Here is a 19,359-nt window from a genome sequence, read left to right on the forward strand (position 1 = left end):
TAAGAAGTATATGGATTAAAGATGTTTTTTGAAAGACACATTCACTGTCTGGTTTTATAGCACAGTTTTCCAATAAGCTTTATTTTTTAGAAAAACATGCACATTCTGCAAATAGATTGCACAGAACTCTAGAAATAAATGTTAATGTAAATGGAACTACTTAGGTGCAACTTTGCAATTCAAGATTTTTTTAATTTGTCTTTGCGCCTCACTGTTTTCTTCTTCTACTACGTCAGGCTGATTTTGTGAAAATTGCCCATCCGGACTTTGCGTTCAGAGAAGCTGCTGAAGAAGCTTGCAGGAACATTGGTACCATGGTAGAGAAGTATGTTTTCTTCTTTTTTTTCTTCTTTTTTTTTTTTGTTTCTATATGCAACTTTCAAAATCACTGTATGATCATCTACGAAAAGAGCAATCAACAAAAAAATATGTAGGAAGGGTTTGCATGTCAGAATAAAGTGTCAGTCTTGCTGTTACAGATATTTAAGGATTTAGCTTTGTTACGGTGTGTCATGAAAGGTTATTCTATTTAGCTTCAATTTATGTTCTGAACAGTTTTTAAGTTATCAAGTGACTCCATGCCACTGAGCTCAGCTCAAGCTACATTTTTCTTGGACTTGTGACAGTTAACTAGCTGTTGTAAAGCATATGTACAAAATGCTAATTTGTTTTTAAGATTTAAGCTGTTATATTTTACAACACTTTTTCTCCTGGTTTGCTGACCCCTTGAATTCCAGCCAGTGAGTGGGATACGTGAAAGAGGAAAGGACAGTCTCCCGTTAAAATGAATGTTTGAGGATGTGTCTGTCTAGGGCTGTGCTATATGCTTGGTCTACCCTGGCATGCTTGTGCTTTATTTAAAACCTCATTTCATAGAACATGTTCTTAAATACTTCTGGTTCTGAAGTTTGGGTCTTCTTTGGGTCCTTTTCTTTTTTTTTTTTTTTTTTTAAAATGCCTTAAAACCTCAGTCCTGAAGGTTACCTCTGTGGTCCTTGACTATAGTGAATTCATTTGCATCTCTTCTGCTATTGCTGCTGAGAAGGTGGAAAGGGGTGATCTTTAATCATAGAATCCTAGAATGCTTTGGGTTGGAAGGGACCTTAAAGATCATCTAGTTCCAATCCCCCTGCCATGGGCAGGGACACCCTCCACTAGACCCGAAGCCCCATCCAACCTGGCCTTGAACACTTCCAGGGAGGGGGCATCCACAGCTTCTCTGGGCAACCTGCTCCAGTGCCTCGCCACCCTCATTGTGAACAACTTCTTCTTAATACCTAATCTAAATCTACCATCTTTCACTTTAAAGCCATTCGCCCTTGTCCTATCTTTCTCCAGCTTTCCTGTAGGCCCCCATTAGGTACTGGAAGGCTGCTATAAGGTCTCCCTGGAGCATTCTCTTCTCGAGGCTGAGTGAATCTCCAAATACGGTGTCCTTTCAGTGTCTTCTCTTCCTGTGGCATTCAGGAGTAGCCTTGTTAAGTGAAAGCTTTACCAAGCAGTACTGTGAAGGTGACCCAGAGTCTGCTGCTTCCCTCAGGATTCCTAATAACGGTGGAGGCACTGACTGGATGACCTGGTGTCCCACAGTAAGTTGCGGAGGCAGTGAAGACTTTTGTACTCTGAGGAGGACAGCAGTGCATCAGTTTGTTTAGTAAGCCTTGTGAGCAACATGGCTGGCTAAAAAGAGAACTGTAAGATTAAATTCAGCAGAAACTGTTGCTTTGGTCTTGCCAGTGTATTTGGTAAATCTTTCACTTGAAACTGAATTTTTCAAGACTTAGATCGAGCACACAGTCTATAACAGTATGACTCTAATACCTGAAAAACACTTCAGGTTTAAAATTTGTAGAAAGAAGAAAGTATGCACAAATTAACCTGAGAGGTTCACAAACTATTGTAAATGCTCAAAACTAGCTGTTGTTGAATGTTTGTTTTCAGGGGCAAATGGTATCCCTCAGGAACTACTCACAATATGTATCTGCTTTTAGCCACTTTTTGACAGAGTGTTGGGCTTCTTACTTAGCACCTTCTGTACAGAGCCTTTTCTGAAGTACAGGCATGATGCAATGTCTTCTTCTGTCTCTGAATTGGGTGTTGGTAATTATTAAGTTCATTTTACAAATGGGACTGCAGAGGCTTCCTGCACCTCAACTGATTTAAGAAGTTAGTGCTCAAAATTGCCAGACTGGGGGCTGCTGCCCACCACAGCTATGCTGATGTATACGCATGTGTTTCGTTCCCCACTGTGATTCCCACCTAGTAATTCCGGTCAATGTACATACTTGTAGTTAACATGCCAGCAAACCTGATGGATATAGTATTGTCTAGCACAGGGACAGCAGTGAGCATCTGGAACTGTTCTGGGGATATTAAGCTCTTAGTCTAATTCAGTGGCAGCCAGCAGCATGTTTATCTGATGGCAAACTTGAGCACAGATTTTCCTTTAATGGAGTCCTTTCAAAATAAGGATTAGAAAACAGTTGTCCTACCTTTATGCTCTCGCCATGATTATTTTTGTCCACTGTCAGTCTGAGACTTGCTTGTATTTGCCACAAAATGCCATCCAGAAGTATTTCCTATTGGATGCACAAGACCTGTTTCCATGCCAGTTTGTCCACACATCCTTTGCATACAAATTTTGTGATTTTTCAGCATGGCTGTGAACCAGAAAGCATTTTGAAAATACAGTAATACAGTCCTTGGTTTTTAATGTTGTTTCAGTAAATATTCAGCTCTGCCTTTGAATAAGTAATACCAAGAGATTAGTGTTTGTTGCTAATGCATGATTATTTTACTCTGTATCTTTCCAGATTAAATACAGATGTTGAACTGTGTCAGAGTTTGAGACGTCTGCTAGCTGATGAAGTTGTTATGAGTTCTCTAGATCCAGAAACCAGGTACTTATTAAGCCTATAGGTTTAGATTTTTAGATAGTATATATCATCCCTTATTTTGCTTATATTTTGTGTTCTGTTAAATTAATTAACACAACTGGAAAACATACCACATCTCTGTTAACTAATTTGTTAGTCACTACTAAATTACCTGCACAGGAGTTAGGAAGTTTGTAGTTCTGTAGTCTTGGCAGATGTCTCTGTGACTAGAGCACAAGATATATTTAAAATTAATAACTTAGATGTGCAAAAACAAAAAAAATGAGAACTTAAGATTTTTTTTCAATAACACTATTTTGATTAAAATGATGTGCTGTACTGTGGTGTATATGTCAGTGCTTTTAGCAATAAAAGTAGGAAACAGACTATATAACTTAATTTCAGTTTATAGAAATGTGTATCTTTCAAAATCATCTTATCAGTATATTTATTTAAAGCTTACTTTATGATTGCTGTAAAATGTTTTATTAGCTGCTTATTCAGTTATAGTTTAGGATTATTTCTTCACTAACATGGGTAGACAAGCTTAATGTTTGAGTAAAGTTACTTCCTTTTTCCTTCTTTCCCCACAATCAAGGATGTTAGATTTGAAGATGTCTCTTTCTGATCTGTTAGAATAAATGAAGTGTCAAATTAAAATGGTAGTCTGCACAAATTGGTTAAACATCTAGATTAATGTAGTGGAAATATTTTGAAGGACATTTTCAATGCAGATGACTAAAATAACTAAAAAGGAAAAATCCTATTTCACTGAGTAAACTGTTAAGGATCTAAAACATAGGAAGTCTGTGTCCATAATAGCAATACTAATTTAACTGTGTTGTTATTCTCTATAAAAGACATCTAACCTAAGTAACTACTATGGGCAAAATCTGTTAAGAAATTGTGCTTGCTATCAAATGAGGCTGTTTTAACGGGGATTTACTGTATTTTTAGGCGAGTGGCAGAACTTTTTATGTTTGATTTTGAGATCAGTGGCATTCATTTGGATGAAGAAAAGGTAATTTTTGGCTACAATATGTGAACAGAAATTTGCCTGACTACCAAATGATAATGAAATGTGGGATATGAATCACATGATTCTGGGTCAGTTTGTTCTCCAGGATTCCCAATGTCCTCTGTGGAATTTTGTCTTCTCAGAAGTGGTTAATTTTGTCTATTTTAAATCACTTCGAAAGTATGGGTTTTAATGTTGTTTTAGATATTAGTTTGCTGTTCTTCCCAGTTTGGCCCTCATCATTCCTATATCTGTTCTGAAGAGTTATAAGCAAGACCTGTCATCCTGCTTCCTTTGATTAATGTCTGCATCAGATATTTAAAATAAGTGCTTAGCTGTCTGAACAAGTTATTTACAGAGCGGGAAAAGCAGCACCCCCTGCACTGTGACAGTGGCTTAATCAAGTAGAGTATTTTAGAAGGAATCAGGTATGGGTCCAGGCTCTCCTCCTTTGCTCACATAGCCAGACATTGTAAATTTTGTGCACAGCTGAATGTCTGGGCATGATCTGATTACATCTCTTTGAGCATTTACATGCTTTTGCAGTAGTTTGTTATGGATTTGCTAAAACCATCAGCTTTCATCATGCTTTCTGGTATGGATGCTCTGTTGGATGTCTGTTCATAGCTCACGTCCCTGTATAAAGTTAATACCTTGTTTATTTGAGTCATCCCCTCCAAAAAGATCTATACAGAGGCTCTTTTACCAGATTTATGTGGTAAAATTACTCTGAAGATCATGGTTGTGATGGTGTGTTGTGACCTGCAAAATGCTTCTAGAATATATTTTTACAATTACTTTGTACAAAGAACAACTCTGAAACTTGGACTCTGGGTTTTATTTCCGAATTGACTATTGCTTCTACAGTGCTTCATCCTCTTTCAGTTACAATTTCACTTGCCCCTTATTTTTGCACATTTTCCTCTTCCTCCCCTCCCTGTTCCACTTCTATTGCTTGCTGCTCAATGTTTCTTTTTAATTCTCATTTCAGACTTTAGAAATCCTTCACTATTGTAAGCTGAAATTTACTTCTGCTACAAAGAATTTCTGCTTTTTAAAATAAAACTCAAAAGATGTGTTTTAAAGAGTAAGGGTGGAATGGGAGGACAGAGATCTGCAGGTTTTGTCACTGTTTCGACTTTACAAGTATGTGGTATCTGTAGCCTCAGCCTTTTCTTTTGAGCTGTGAACACACAGGCAATAGCATACTCTCAGATTCACTGAAGCAAATCTTACAGTAAGGTTAAATGTGTGATGGTGATAAAAGCTTACATCATAAACTCCTCAGGGAAGGGTTGAAATACCATAAATGCCTGGTGGTCTCCGAAAATAGTGCAATACAAACAGTAACAAGAGAACTGTAATTCTGTATATATTTCAGAATACTAGTAGAATTATCCATCTCAGTGATGCTTCTTTTTTTCTCTCCTTTGTGTTTTACGTAGTAATCATATTAGGCATAGTTTTATAAATGCTTTCCAAGAAGCTAGCAAAGCTTATGTAAATTCTGCCTGTGCATTTTCTTACTGCAGAAACATAAACGTAAAGATTTTGTTGATGTTGTTGGTCTAATCTTAAATGTTGTGTTTTCTGCTTAATTTCTGGAAGATTCCTTTAGGTTTTAGTGACTTTGAGTTCTGTTTGTACTATGTCTGAAAATACTATGTATTTTGTACTTTATTTTTCTTACAGCGTAAAAAGGCAGTCAACCTCAACGTCAGAATATTGGATTTATGTAACGAATTTCTGACGGGAACTCACCTTCCCAACAAGATTGACAAACACATTTTGCCAGAGCATATTCGGCATAATTTTACAGCTGAAGGCAATTACTTACAAGTTGCTGGTCTGCATGCTGATTGTCCTGATGATCTGGTGTGTATTCCCTGAGTTTGCTTTGGCATACTCTAGCAAAAGTGCATATCGGTTATTTTAATTATTATTGAGGCAAATGCATGTAGTTTATGATTATGATCTAATGACTAACAAGGAAGAACTGGTTTAGAACATAATAATGTCAGCATTGGCTGTAGCAGCTATGAAATAATGGAGGTGAAGATCTTGAATGGAATGAGGAAGAAGAGAGGCAGAATACAGACCTTGGATTTCAAGCAAGCAGACTTCAGTTTATTCGGTAAACTGGGAGGTGGGATCCCATGCGATGCAGCTCTGAAGGATAAAGGAGCTCAAGGAAGCTGGCAGTTCTTTAAAGATAGTATCCTCTTAGCACGTGAGGATACTAAGATACTCGGTAGTGGCGCATCCTGGTACTTAGAAAGCCAAGCAGTCATGATCAGGAGCCAGACTTGGCAAGCAAGGAACTCATGACAAAGCTTCATCTCCAGAAGGTAGTGGACAGGAGGTGGAAGCAGGTACAAGGGAGGAATTTAGAAATATTGCCTGTAAATATAGGGATGATGTCAGGAAGGCCAAAGATCAACTGCAGTTGAGACTTGCAAGGGACACCAAAGGCAACAGGAAGAACCTCTGCTGCTGTGTTAGTACTAAAAGGCTGGACAGGGAAAAGGTGGGCTCAGTGCTGAGTAAGGTGGGTGACTTAGTGGCAGCAGACACAGATAAGGCTGAGATCTTGATTGCTTTCTTTGCCTCATTGTTCACCAATGAGTTGTCCCAGCCCACTGCGCTTAGTGAAGGGGTTCAAAGAGAACAACCAGCAGTAGATGAGGATCCAGTTTGGGATTACTTGAGAGAACTCAACCTGTACAAGTCCTTGGGACCAGATGGGCTGCATCCAAGGGTCCAGCGAGACTGGCTGTTGTTCTTGAAAGACTTGCTGTCTTTGGTAGGCTGTGAAGATGAGGGAAGAACCGCAATGGCTGGTGGAAATAATATGTTCCACCCACCTTCAGAAAGGCCAAAAACCGCCAAATTGGGGAACTACAGGTAACTTAGCTTCACTTTGTTCCCTAGGAAGATTAATGGAACAATCCAAATTAGGAGATTACAGTCAGGATTGGCAGACAACCATATAGGTAAAACACCTCATTTCACGATCAGACTCAGAGTAGCGATTGAAGTGTTGTACTCTACTGGAAGGCTGGTAATGAGAGAAGTGTTGCAGCGGTCTGTCCTGGGACCTCTCCTGTTTAACATCTTTATCAATGACCTAGAGGAGGTAACAGAGTGCTTGCCTACCGGATTGCAGTTGATACCAAATTGGGAGGAACAGTCAATACACTGAAGGGCAGGGCTGACATTCAGAGTGGCCTAGAAGCTGAGGGAATGGTCCAGTGGGAACCTTATATAATTCAAGGAAGACAAATGCGAAGTCCTGCACCTGGAAAGGGAGAATTCCTGGCAATACAGGGCTGGGACTGCCTGGCTGGGTCTGATCTGTGGAAAAGGCCCAGAAGGTTAGTGGGCAGCAAGCTGAGCATGAGCCAGCAGCGACCCTGGCGGCAAAGGCGGCCAGCGGTGTCCTGAACTGCATGAACAGGGGCAGAGCCAGAGACTGACGGAAGAGATTATAGCCTTTTACTCATAATTCTTTAGGAGTGACTTCAACGGAGGCCACCAAAATGGCCAGGAGCTGGACTGCTTGCACTGTGAGGAGAGACTGATGGATCTGGGCTTGTTTACCCTGTAGCAGAGGTGGCTTTGGGGGACAGCAGTCTGCCAGTACCTAGAAGGATGTCATGGAGAAGATAGAGCCAGGCTCTTCACAGTGGTGCATGACAGGAGGACAAATGGCCACAGGCACAAGTTGAAGTGAGAAATGCCAGTTGGAGTTTTTCCTGGTGAGGATACCCAAGCAGTGAAACACAGAGGTCACACTGTCTCTCCATCTGTATGGGGTTTCAGGACCTGACAAAACGCTTTGCGCAACTTGGTTTTACCTCATAGCTGACGCTGCTTTGTGCAGGAGGTTGGATTACAGACCTCCTGAGATCCCATCCAACCTGAATTATCCTGAATGATCTTATTTTAGTTATTGCTGATGATGCTTTTCTAAAAAGAATTCATTTAGAGTTTTTTTATAAATTGAAAATTAGACTCTTTGAAATGTGACAGTGGTTCCTTAGTCTTTTAGATATGACTCAAGTGTATTACAACACTCAAGTGTTCTGTTTTCAGTTACTATATAGTTGAATAATTGAGGTGATTCTGAAATCTTGTTTGTCACAAAAAAGAGAAAAGCTTACCATGGTAGAACCCAAGCTGTAATGTTTATTTTTTGTAAGAAGTGAAAAATTAATTAAATTATGGCAGTGATAGGATGTAAATAAAGGAATAATACTCATTGCATGTAATCTATAAACTCTTTTCCTGAAAATAGCAGGATCTGTAGGATTGCTACTGAAGCTATGAGTAATATATCAATTAAAGAATGCAGTTCTCAAGTCAGATCTTTGGAGAGGCTCTCTGGAAATCATATAATTTAGTTTGGAAGGGCCCTCTGGAGCTTGTCAGTTTGAATCTGATCCTGTGCAGAACAGGATCGAGTAGATCATATTTCTGTCATCATGTCATCTCAGTAACATGTCCAGTTGAGTTTTGAACACTTTGCAAGGATGGAGATTCCATTAATGGGCAGCCTGTTTGACCACCCTCACTATTATTTGTATTTCCTGATACCAAATTGCAATTTTTCATCTTCCAGCTTGTGTCCATTACATCTCCTCCTCTTGCTCTGCACCTCCCAAGAAGAGTCTGGCTGCATGTTCTCTAGGCCCTATTGCTAAGTAGATACAGATTAAGATCTCCTTTGAGCTTTTTCTTCTTTAGGCTGGACAAATCCAGCTCTTTCAGTCTCCATTCTGTGTCGTGTACTCCAGCTCCCAAACATCTTGGTGGCCCTATGCTGAACCCACTTCAGTATGTCAATGTCTTTCTTGTCCTGGGGAATCCAAATCCGGACATTGTGCTCCAGTACATGTGGTCTGGACAGCACCAAGTAGAGGGAAGCAATTGCATCCATAGACCGGATGGCTGTACTCTCTAACAGAGCTCAGTATGCTGTTGGCCTTTGCTGGAAAGACACACTGCTGAACTATGTTAAAGGAAGAGGAATTGTTTCACTTGTTTGATTTGCTTTTTTTAAAAATGAAAGCCTGGTGAAATGAAACAGGTATGAAATGACTTGTGAATTATTATAGTTACATTTTTTATAAACTCAGGACCTGCATTCTTGTTGAATGTATGATCTAAGAGGGTAGATTATTTCAAATGAAGACAAGCATAATTGGTTGCTGGATTTCTTAAGCCTGTTCCATATGTACAAAATATTATCTTCAATTGGTTTGTGAAACATAAAAAAGCATTTTACCAAATTTTCTGAGACTTGAGGTGATTTTTTTTTCTGGAGAGTTATAAAAAAACCCCAAACAAACTAGAAATAGGAGAAGGACTGATTGTCTGTGGGCAGATGGGCAGACTAATAGCTTGCTACTTCAAAAGAAATCAGAATAAGGCTTTTCTCTTCCTCTTTTTTTCTCCCCTGACCTTGTCTCTGGTTCTTATCAGATCCTTCCATGAGCCAGCTTAACTGATGTGCAGAGAACAATTTGGCTTTCTTTGGGGTTTATTTTCAGAAGTTTTAGTGAGTTAAGACAGCCCACAGAGTGGTCTGAGAAGCACAGATGTTGGCAGAAGGAAGGAGGCAATGAGCAGAGGGGATTGTCAACACAAGTAGAGAACAGGACCCCTTTTGGCAGTCTTTATCTGTTAAAGATAAGTTGTCTCATCGCATTTCCTCATTCCATCTTTAATGGATAAGAAAGCAGTAATTGTCAGGCAGTCGTAATTGCTATTGTTAAAAGGCTTTAGGCCTTTTCCCCAACAATATCAGTGAAATACTGCTGTAATGCCAGATCTTCAACTGCATCACTTGTTTCCCTTAAAAATTGCACTGTAGTAATGTGACTTTTTTTTTTTTTAATTAGGTGCGAGAAGCTGCTTACAAGATTTTTCTTTATCCAAATGCTGAGCAGTTTAGCCGTTTAGAAGAATTGCTTGCTAGCCGAAACAGTCTGGCACAGCTGGTTGGGTACGACACCTTTGCCCACAGGGCTCTCCAGGGAACAATGGCCAAAAATCCAGGTATAAGGCATGTGTGGAAGGACATAATGAGAAATCAAATGTATTGTGTTAGATATGAGGTCAAAGTTGTTAGTTTCTTTTGTTTGCACATACTTCTTCCAGTGAAGTATTACTGCAGTTACCTTTTACTGTATGCAATACTCGTGCTTTCTATAAGTGGCAATACTCACTGAGTAGTAACCAGTGTTTTTGTTCAGAATCAATGCTCACTCCTTAGATTATGAAGTTGCCATTATCCCAGCATGTAACAAAGTAAATGTGGTACTAAATTCTCTTGAAATGATGACACAGTGGTCAACAGAGTAGTTTGTTGTTCTAAGAAGAACTTTGTTCTAAGGGAACCTGTTTTGTTTGGAATGTTTTCATGTAAACTTAAAATCTTTTAAGGGAAGAAACCACTTTCTTGACTTTTTTCCCCTTATTTTACTTATAGAGACGGTAACACAGTTTCTGGAGAAGCTTTCTGACCAGTTGTCTAAAAGGTATGCCTCTTTCACTAAGTTATTTTTCTAACCATACTCTTTATTTCAAGAATAGAGGGACTTTTGCACTAAGAAGTCAGTCAGTGCTGCTTATTACGTGCTCTGATGAAACAAAAAGCAAGACTTTCTCAGAGTTTTGAGGGGAGCTATTGGCTTAGAATAAATTCTGTGTCTATGATCAGAGAACACCCAGGACTGAATTCAACAAGTGATGTGCCAAGAAATGCAGGCAACAGCAAACAAGAAGACCAAGTTTAAGTGTTGAAGAACACCTCTCCTGGTCTTCTATCCATACACACAACTCCATATATTGTACATCGATAAGCAAGTACCCCTGTTTCTCCTTCTTGCCTCCAAGAGCACAAACCAGTTTCATCTCTGTGTATAAATGGGGTATATTGTAAGAAAGAAAATGCTTTGGAGTTGTACAGCCAGACTAAGAGGGACTTAATTGGAAGGTACCTGAATGACACAAAGCAGAATGGAAAAGTTCTTTTACCATGGTATATGGGACTGCCATTTTATAGAGTACTATCAATCAATGAAGGGCATTTTGTTAGGATGGAGTGTTATTGTATACTGTACTCCACTGCTCAAAAATCTTTCATTAACACTTTCATCATAAAAATATTTTTCAGAACTCAAAAAGATTTTGAAATGATGACAAAGATGAAAATGAAGCTCAACCCCCAGAATTCAGTAAGTTAGATTTTCATGAGGCGTTTCCTGGTTTGTTTCTTTTTTAAAATACAGTATAAGCTAACCTTGTTCTTGTGGTGGGTTGACCCTGGCTGGGGGCCAGGTGCCCACCAGAGCCGCTCTATCACTCCCTTCCTTCACTAGACAAGGGAAAAAAAGTACAACGAAAAGCTTATGGGTCGAGATAAGGACAGGGAGAGATCACTCACTAATTATCATCATGAGCAAACCAGACTGAACTTAGAGAGGGAATTCATCTAATTTATTACTAAGCAAAACAGAGTAGAGGAATGAGAAATAAAACCAAATCTTAAAACACCTCCCCCCACCCCTCCCATCTTCCCGGGCTCAACTTCACTCCCGGCTTCAACCTCCTCCCCCCTCAGCGGCACAGGGGGACGGGGAATGGGGGTTACGGTCAGTTCATCACATGTTGTTTCTGCCACTTCTTCATCCTCAGGGGGAGGACTCTTCTCATCGTTCCCCTGCTCCAGCATGGAGTCCCTCTCACGGGAGACAGTCCTTCATGAACTGCTCCAACGTGAGTCTCTCCCATGGGCTACAGTCCTTCATGAACTGCTCCAGCATGGGTCCCTCCCACGGGGTGAAGACCTTCAGGAGCAAACTGTTCCAGCGTGGGGTCCCCCACAGGGTCACAAGTCCTGCCAGCAAACCTGCTCTGGCGTGGGCTCCTCTCTCCACAGATCCACAGGTCCTGCCAGGAGCTCACTCCAGCGTGGGCTTCCCACAGGCCACAACCTCCTTCAGGTGCCTCCACCTGCTCCGGCGTGGGGTCCTCCACGGGCTGCAGGTGGAATCTCTACACCCCCTCATCCTCCCTCCATGGGCTGCAGGGGGACAGCCTGCCTCACCATGACCTTCTCCAGGGGCTGCAGGGGGATCTCTGCTCCGGCGCCTGGAGCACCTCCTCCCCCTCCTTCTTCACTGACCTTGGTGTCTGCAGATGTTCTTACATCTTCTCACTCCTCTCTCTGGCTGCAAAAGCTCTCTCTAACTGATTTTTTTCCTTCTTAAATATGTTATCACAGAGGCGCTGATTGGCTCGGCCTTGGCCAGCGGCGGGTCTGTCTTGGAGCCAGCTGGCATTGGCTCTATCAGACACAGGGGAAGCTTCTAGCAGCTTCTCACAGAAGCCACCCCTGTAGCCCCCCCGCTACCAAAACCTTGCCACACAAAACCAACACAGTTCTACACGAAAAAAATAACTCTTTTAGTGTACAACGTATAGTATAATTAAAACAGGAACTTTCTCTCTTCTGGCTTCAAATGCTTTTTGACTGCTTAGCTGCTATTTGTATTAAAACCAAGCACTGAGTACGAGATAGCTGTTGGTTTATACAAAATGATACTGAGATAACCAAAATATAAAGTGGCGAAAGTGAGTATTACTTTATTTTTAATAGTTTAATAGGCTCATTTGAAAAATAAAGGCTTCATTTTAGGTTAGATCATCATCATAGAATCCTAGAATGGCTTGGGTTGGAAGGGACCTTAAAGGTCATCTAGTTCCAACCCCCCTGCCATGGGCAGGGACACCCTCCACTAGACCAGGTTGCCCAAAGCCCCATCCAACCTGGCCTTGAACACTTCCAGGGAGGGGGCATCCACAGCTTCTCTGGGCAACCTGCTCTAGTGCCTCACCGCCATCACAGTGAAGAATTTCTTTTTAATACCTGATCTAAATCTGCCCTCCTTCAGCTTAAACCCATTACCCCTTGTCCTGTCACTACACTCCCTGATAAACAGTCCCTCTCCAGATTTCTTGTGGGGCCCCTTTAGGTACTGGATGGTGTGGTGGGTTGACCCTGGCTGAGGGCCAGGTGCCCACCAGAGCCGCTCTATCACTCCCCTCTTTCATTAGACAGGGGAGAAAAGGTACAATGAAAAAAAACTTACGGGTCGAGATAAGGACAGGGAGAGATCATTCTCTAATTATCATCACGAGCAAAACAGACCGAACTTAGAGAGGGAATTCATCTTATTTATTACTAAGCAAAACAGAGTAGAGGAATGAGAAATAAAACCAAATCTTAAAACACCTCCCCCCACCCCTCCTATCTTCCCAGGCTCAACTTCACTCCCGGCTTCAACCTCCTCCCCCCTCAGCGGCACAGGGGGACGGGGAGTGGGGGTTACGGTCAGTTCCTCACGCGGTGTTTCTGCCGCTTCTTCATCCTCAGGGGGAGGACTCATCGTTCCCCCGCTCCAGCGTGGGGTCCCTCTCACGGGAGACAGTCCTTCACGGTCTTCTCCAACGTGAGTCTCCTCCACGGGGTGCAGACCTTCAGGAGCAAACTGCTCCAGCGTGGGTCCCCCACAGGGTCACAAGTCCTGCCAGCAAACCTGCTCTGGCGTGGGCTCCTCTCTCCACGGATCCACAGGTCCTGCCAGGAGCTTGCTCCAGCGCGGGCTTCCCACGGGGCCACAGCCTCCTTCAGGTGTCTCCACCTGCTCCGGCGTGGGGTCCTCCACGGGCTGCAGGTGGAATCGCTACACCCCCTCATCCTCCGTCCATGGGCTGCAGGGGGACAGCCTGCTTCACCATGGTCTTCACCACGGGCTGCAGGGGAATCTTGCTCCAGCGCCTGGAGCACCTTCTCCCCCTCCTTCTTCACTGACCTTGGTGTCTGCAGATGTTCTTACATCTTCTCACTCCTCTCTCTGGCTGCAAAAGCGCTCTCTAACTGTTTTTCTCTTTCTTAAATACGTTATCACAGAGGCGCTGATTGGCTTGGCCTTGGCCAGCGGCGGGTCCGTCTTGGAGCCGGCTGGCATTGGCTCTATCAGACACAGGGGAAGCTTCTAGCAGCTTCTCACAGAAGCCACCCCTGTAGCCCCCCCGCTACCAAAACCTTGCCACGCAAAACCAACACAGATGGCCATAATTAGATCTCTCCAGAGCCTCCTCTTCTCCAGGCTGAACAACCCCAACTCTCTCATCCTGTCCTCATAGGAGAGGTGCTCCAGCCCTCACATCATCTTCATGACCCTCCTCTGGACTCTCTCCAACAGCTCCATGTCTTTCTTGTGCTGGGGCCCCCAGAGCTGGACACAGTACTCCAGGTGGGGTCTGATGAGGATCACTTCCCTCGACGTGCTGGTCATGCTTCTTTTGATGCAACACAGGATGCGGTTGGCTTTCTGGGCTGCAAGCGCACATTGCTGACTCACATTGAGCTTGTTGTCCACCAACACCCCCAAGTCCTTCTCCTCAGGGCTGCTTTCAATCCATTCCTTGCCCAGCCTGTAGTTGTGCTTGGGATTGCCCTGACCCACATGTAGGACCTTGCATTTAGCCTTGTTGAACTTCGTGCAGTCCGCACGGGCCCACCTCTCCAGGCTGTCAAGGTCCCTCTGGATGGCATCCTTTCCCTCCAGCATGTCGACCACACCACACAGCTTGGTGTCATGGGCAAACTTGCTGAGGGTGCACTCGATCCCACTGTCCATATCATCGACAAAGATGCTGAACAGTGCCGGTCCCAGTACCAACCCCTGAGGAATGCCACTCGTCACCGTTCTCCACTTGGACATTGAGCCGTTGACCACAACTCTTTGAGTGTGACCATCCAGCTAATTCCTTATCTACTGAGTAGTCCCTCCGTCAAGTCCATGTCTCTCCAATTTAAAGACAAGGATATCGTGCAGGACAGTGTCAAATGCTTTGCACAAGTCCAGGTAGATGACGTAAGTTGCTCTTCCCTTATCCACCATCACTGTAACCTTGTTGTAGAAAGCCACCAAATTTGTCAGGCAGGATTTGCCCCTAGTGAAGCCGTGTTGGCTGTCACCAGTCAGCTCCTTACTTTCCATGTGCCTGAGGATAGTTTCCAGGAGGATCTGCTCCATGATTGTGCTGGGCAGAGGTGAGACTGACCTGCCTGTAGTTCCCCAGGTCTTCTTTTTTTTTTTCCTTTTTTAATAATGGGGGTTATGTTTCCCCTTTTCCAGTCAGTGGGAACTTCACCAGACTTCCACGATTTCTCAAATGTGATGGATAGTGCCTATGTGTGCTCTTCGTTCTCCCAGTTACTGACTTTACCTTCTTTGACTTGGGCGGTGTGGCTAGAGCCCTTGCCAGTGAAGACTGAGGCAAAAAAAGTTAAGTACCTCAGCCTTCTCCATATCCTGGGTAACCAGGTCTCCTGTTTCCTTCCAGAGAAGGCCCACATTTTCCCTAATCTTTTATCACTGACATACCTATAGAAGCTTTTCTTGTTGCCTTTGACATCCCTGGCCAAATTTAGTTCTATCAGGCCTTTAGCTTTTGTAGGCCAAAGTCTGCTCTCCTGAAGCCCAGGGTAGTGAGCTTGTTGTGCACCTTTCTCACTCCCCTCAGGATCTTGAACTCCACCATTTCACGGTCACGGCAGCAAACGCTGCCCCTGAGCTTCACATTCCTCACCAGCCCCTCCTTGTTGGTGAGAACAAGGTCTAGCATGGCACCTCTCCTCATTGCCTCCTCTATCACTTGGAGAAGGAAGTTATCATCAGCGTATTCCAGGAACCTCCTGGATTGCTTATGCCCTGCTGTGTTGTCCCTCCAACAGATACAGGGGTGGTTGATGTCCCCCATGAGGACCAGAGCTTGTGAACATGAGACTGCTCCTGTATATAGATGCATGTCCAGTTTGCATACTGTATTCTATGTATACTAAGTCTCTACATAACTGAGCTATATTTTTATTTTAATTGCATATATTTCTTGAAATCTGGTATGAAATTCCATTATATATTTGAATAAGAAGTACCATCTTCAAGCAAATGTTAAAAAAAAGGTTTTAAGTTATGATACATGATGCTATTTCTGATAATTTTTTTAGCACTGAATGTTTCCCATTATGTTTTAAAGTTCTGTGACTTGTCAAAACTGAAAAAATATTCAAAGGAAACAAAACTTTTACTTTTGGTTCACTTGTTCATTATTGTAATTATAAGCTGGAATTCTCTTTCAGAAGCTGATGCCGTGGGATCACCCTTACTACAGTGGCGTTCTTCGTGCTGAGAGGTAAGCTCCTTATGTTCGTGATTGTAATGTAAATGAGTGTCTTTATTTCATTCCTTGCAATAAGAATAAAGAAAGTCCTCAATGTAGACAGGATTTCCTTCTTTGAATATGTACTTCAATATGAAAAAAATAAAGAGTATCTGTTGGGGCAGGTGTTTGTAGCATTTCATAGTTACCACTGGAATGCCTGTAGAAGTTTTTGACTCCTCTGTTATTTTATGGGCAAGTACTGGCCCTCTTTGAAGATATAAGAGGATGAAATGGTTTCAGAACAGATAGAAAATCCTTGTTCCTGTTTTTTCTTTTAACTCTTAGCTGAGCTGCAGTAATGTTTAAAAATACATTTCGATCACTGAATACAATCCAACTCATATTTTAACTGTATTGTACTTCTTACTGAACATGCACCTATCATCCCCTTCTACAGACTTGAAATAGCAACTTCTTGAGCAGATTTTCACTGTCTATGGATAGAATTCATTCTCATCTGTCCTGCAAAGACTGGGAGGTAAATCCTCTGCACAGACTTAAATAATGCACAAGACCTTTGCACATAATGAAATGCCAGCTCTGAAAGATGTGAGCCCTGCATGTTGCCTTTATTAGACCAGCAGCGGTGACCTTTTAGGTTTGTGTTGGAAAAGATAAATTAAAGTTGTACTTCTCTCATGAGAGGGAGAGGAAGAATCTTCCTCTACTGTGGATTTGTTGTTTTTTGTTTTTTAAACAAACTTAGACTGGATGTATCTGATTAAAGTGGATCAGAAAGCTATGGTAGTATAGATGTGCCATGGGAGGACTGCCAGCAGTTGACCTGGCTGTTCTGGTGCTTGCTTATACGTTGTTACTGAGGCAGTAGTTTTATGAGCAGCAGCTCTAATGTTGGCCTTGTCTTAAACTACTGCCTGCTCAGATGGGAACTGAGCTGTGTGTATGCAGCAATGTTCATGTCTTGGGTGTGCAGAACCTGCCGTGCAGGGGAGCGAGAGGGATGTCCAGCTGCTCTGTCTGCTCCCGGTAGCCGATGCCGGAGCACGTAGCAGTCTGCAGTGTATGCATGGATTGCTTGTTTGTGGCACGGTCTGGGAGTGGCTGCTTTTGTTTTAAACTGGATAGGTAGCAGACACGGTTCTGTGAAAGTGGGAACGAACTAGTGGTTATACTGGAGGAGAGTCAAGGTCTGGTTAGCTCCAAATCCCGTCTTAGCAGTGGTTGATAGTAGTCTGTGGAAGAGCACTGTCATACTCGTTCAAGATACTGTCTTGTAGCTTACACATCTCCTTTACCTTGCCTGTATAGTGTCTTCAAAACAGCAAGAATACATTCTGATACATAGTTCTTAATGTTACTGTCAAATGCTAATGAAATTTATCATCTATGTGTCCTATTTATTTTCTATGTTTCCTATAGTGTCTGCTTTCCCTGTTTTCAGAATTAGTGTGCTCCATAAGGGTTAGAGCGGTAGGTGTAGAAGGCTCTGTGTTTCTTTCTCCTCATGGAGGAGTGTCTTTTGATACTGTTTTCTTGTTCTTCTTAGATCATCTCATGAAGCTACCGTATTGTCATTGAGTTGCTGATGATCACAAATAGATGATTCTGCTCATTTTGGCATTAGGAAAAAAATATTTCCTTTTCTTGTGGGGCTTTGTAAAAAAAAAAAAAAGTTACTTTAAGAATTGCATGATAGCTTTATGACGGGAGAGCTGCAGGTACAGACTAAGATATTGGCAGTGTATTTTTGGTATTTTTTATTTATTCAGGTATCAAGTGTGGCGGCTGGATCAGTGTGAAGCATCTTCTGAATCAGGGCCTAAACTTTTTCTCCCTCCAGGTTGGGCAGGAGTATTTTTTTTTTTCTGGCAGGTATACCAGCATCTACAGGACAGTGAAGGAAAAGTAGTTTTCCTCTCCATCGTGTGCAGCAGCGTTTCTCTAAAAATCAAGGCCTTAGGTCTTTCACTGCCCTGTTTTTTGTGTAGTGGTCTGTCTTTGGGAAAAGTTTTTGATCTGACAGTGTTTTAAAAATGCTTTACATTCATTCTGCACATATTGTAGGTAATTAGCAGGGTACTGGGTAATGGGTACCTGAAAAGTAAAACTCACTTCTCCACTGCAAAGTATCAGTGGTTGTGCTTTATGACCGAAACTAGGCAGGAGTCAAGAGAGTGTTTGTACACCAGCCAGAGGACAGAAAGATACCTTGTCATGTCTGTGCCCTAAACGTGTTCTGTTCGCTACTTAACATCTAGGTAAATAGATATTTATCTTTTAACTCTCTCCTTTATCTTGTATTTGTACTTACCTCTGACCACATCCTTTCTTGAATGCCCGTTGGATGCTATGGCATGTTCAGTTCAACGCTTCGTAGTTGGAAGATGGGAACCGTAACTGTCACAAAGCTTCATGCTGGCGGGAGTTTCACTTTTGGCAATTTGTTATTGCTCTCTTTCTGAGACAATTAGCTTGTAGTAGTAAATTATGTCTCTAAGGGAAAATAATTTATACTTTTTTTTAATTGTATCATGTTTAACGTTATTTATAAGATAAATAATTTAATTTTTACTTACTGTATCCTATTTTATTTTGTGTTTTTGCATCATAGAATGACAAAATATGTTTTCAAACAAGATATCTTTACCTTTATTGTATTTCTCCCATTCTGAGTAGTCTTTGTTTAGTAGATTAATTATTTTGTACCTCAAGGATTTCTCTTTTTTTGTAATAAATTTACTTTTAGCTTTATGTCTTTTACAGAAATGCCATGGTCATATTTGAAATAGTGCTGTGTGCAGCACATGGCTTACATTTTTGTCTGTCATGTTTTGGGACTTAGTAGTAGTTTGTGTGGTGGATTTCTGTATTGTTAGGAATTTCTTTTTTTTCTGCTTTTTTTTTTTGTTGAAAGGGAAGCAAATGTGTGCTTTTGAGTATTTCTTTTGGACTACTGCTGTCACTGTGGCTCCAGCTGATGTACATGACTGTAGTTGCCTAGATATTGTGAGGTACATAAGATGCAGATTATCTTTACAAACCTAGTTATAAAGTGAGAGACTGCAGGGTTTAGTTCTTGATTAAATAACTTAGCAACGTTAGTATGTCACACATGCACCACTAAGGGGTGCAAGAAATATTAGATGGGACTGTGTCTATGTCTGTTGAAAAAGGTTTCCTGTTCCCTGGTTTGGTCTATGCGAC

The 19,359-nt window shown here is 42.0% G+C and overlaps 1 protein-coding gene across 2 annotated transcripts in view; it reads left to right on the forward strand.

Annotated features, from left to right (window-relative positions):
• The window catches only part of MIPEP (mitochondrial intermediate peptidase), a 78,528-nt gene that overhangs the window by 5,044 nt on the left and 54,125 nt on the right, over window positions 1–19,359 (forward strand). For both annotated transcript variants that reach the window (XM_075742170.1, XM_075742171.1), the window contains exons 3-10: window positions 237–325; window positions 2,814–2,900; window positions 3,834–3,897; window positions 5,587–5,769; window positions 9,798–9,954; window positions 10,388–10,436; window positions 11,075–11,135; window positions 16,112–16,164. In XM_075742170.1, coding sequence (XP_075598285.1) covers window positions 237–325; window positions 2,814–2,900; window positions 3,834–3,897; window positions 5,587–5,769; window positions 9,798–9,954; window positions 10,388–10,436; window positions 11,075–11,135; window positions 16,112–16,164 — 743 coding nt within the window. The remainder of the gene's footprint in view (window positions 1–236; window positions 326–2,813; window positions 2,901–3,833; window positions 3,898–5,586; window positions 5,770–9,797; window positions 9,955–10,387; window positions 10,437–11,074; window positions 11,136–16,111; window positions 16,165–19,359) is intronic.

This window comes from Balearica regulorum, chromosome 1 (genome assembly GCF_011004875.1).
Source record: "Balearica regulorum gibbericeps isolate bBalReg1 chromosome 1, bBalReg1.pri, whole genome shotgun sequence".
Lineage (NCBI taxonomy): Eukaryota > Metazoa > Chordata > Aves > Gruiformes > Gruidae > Balearica > Balearica regulorum.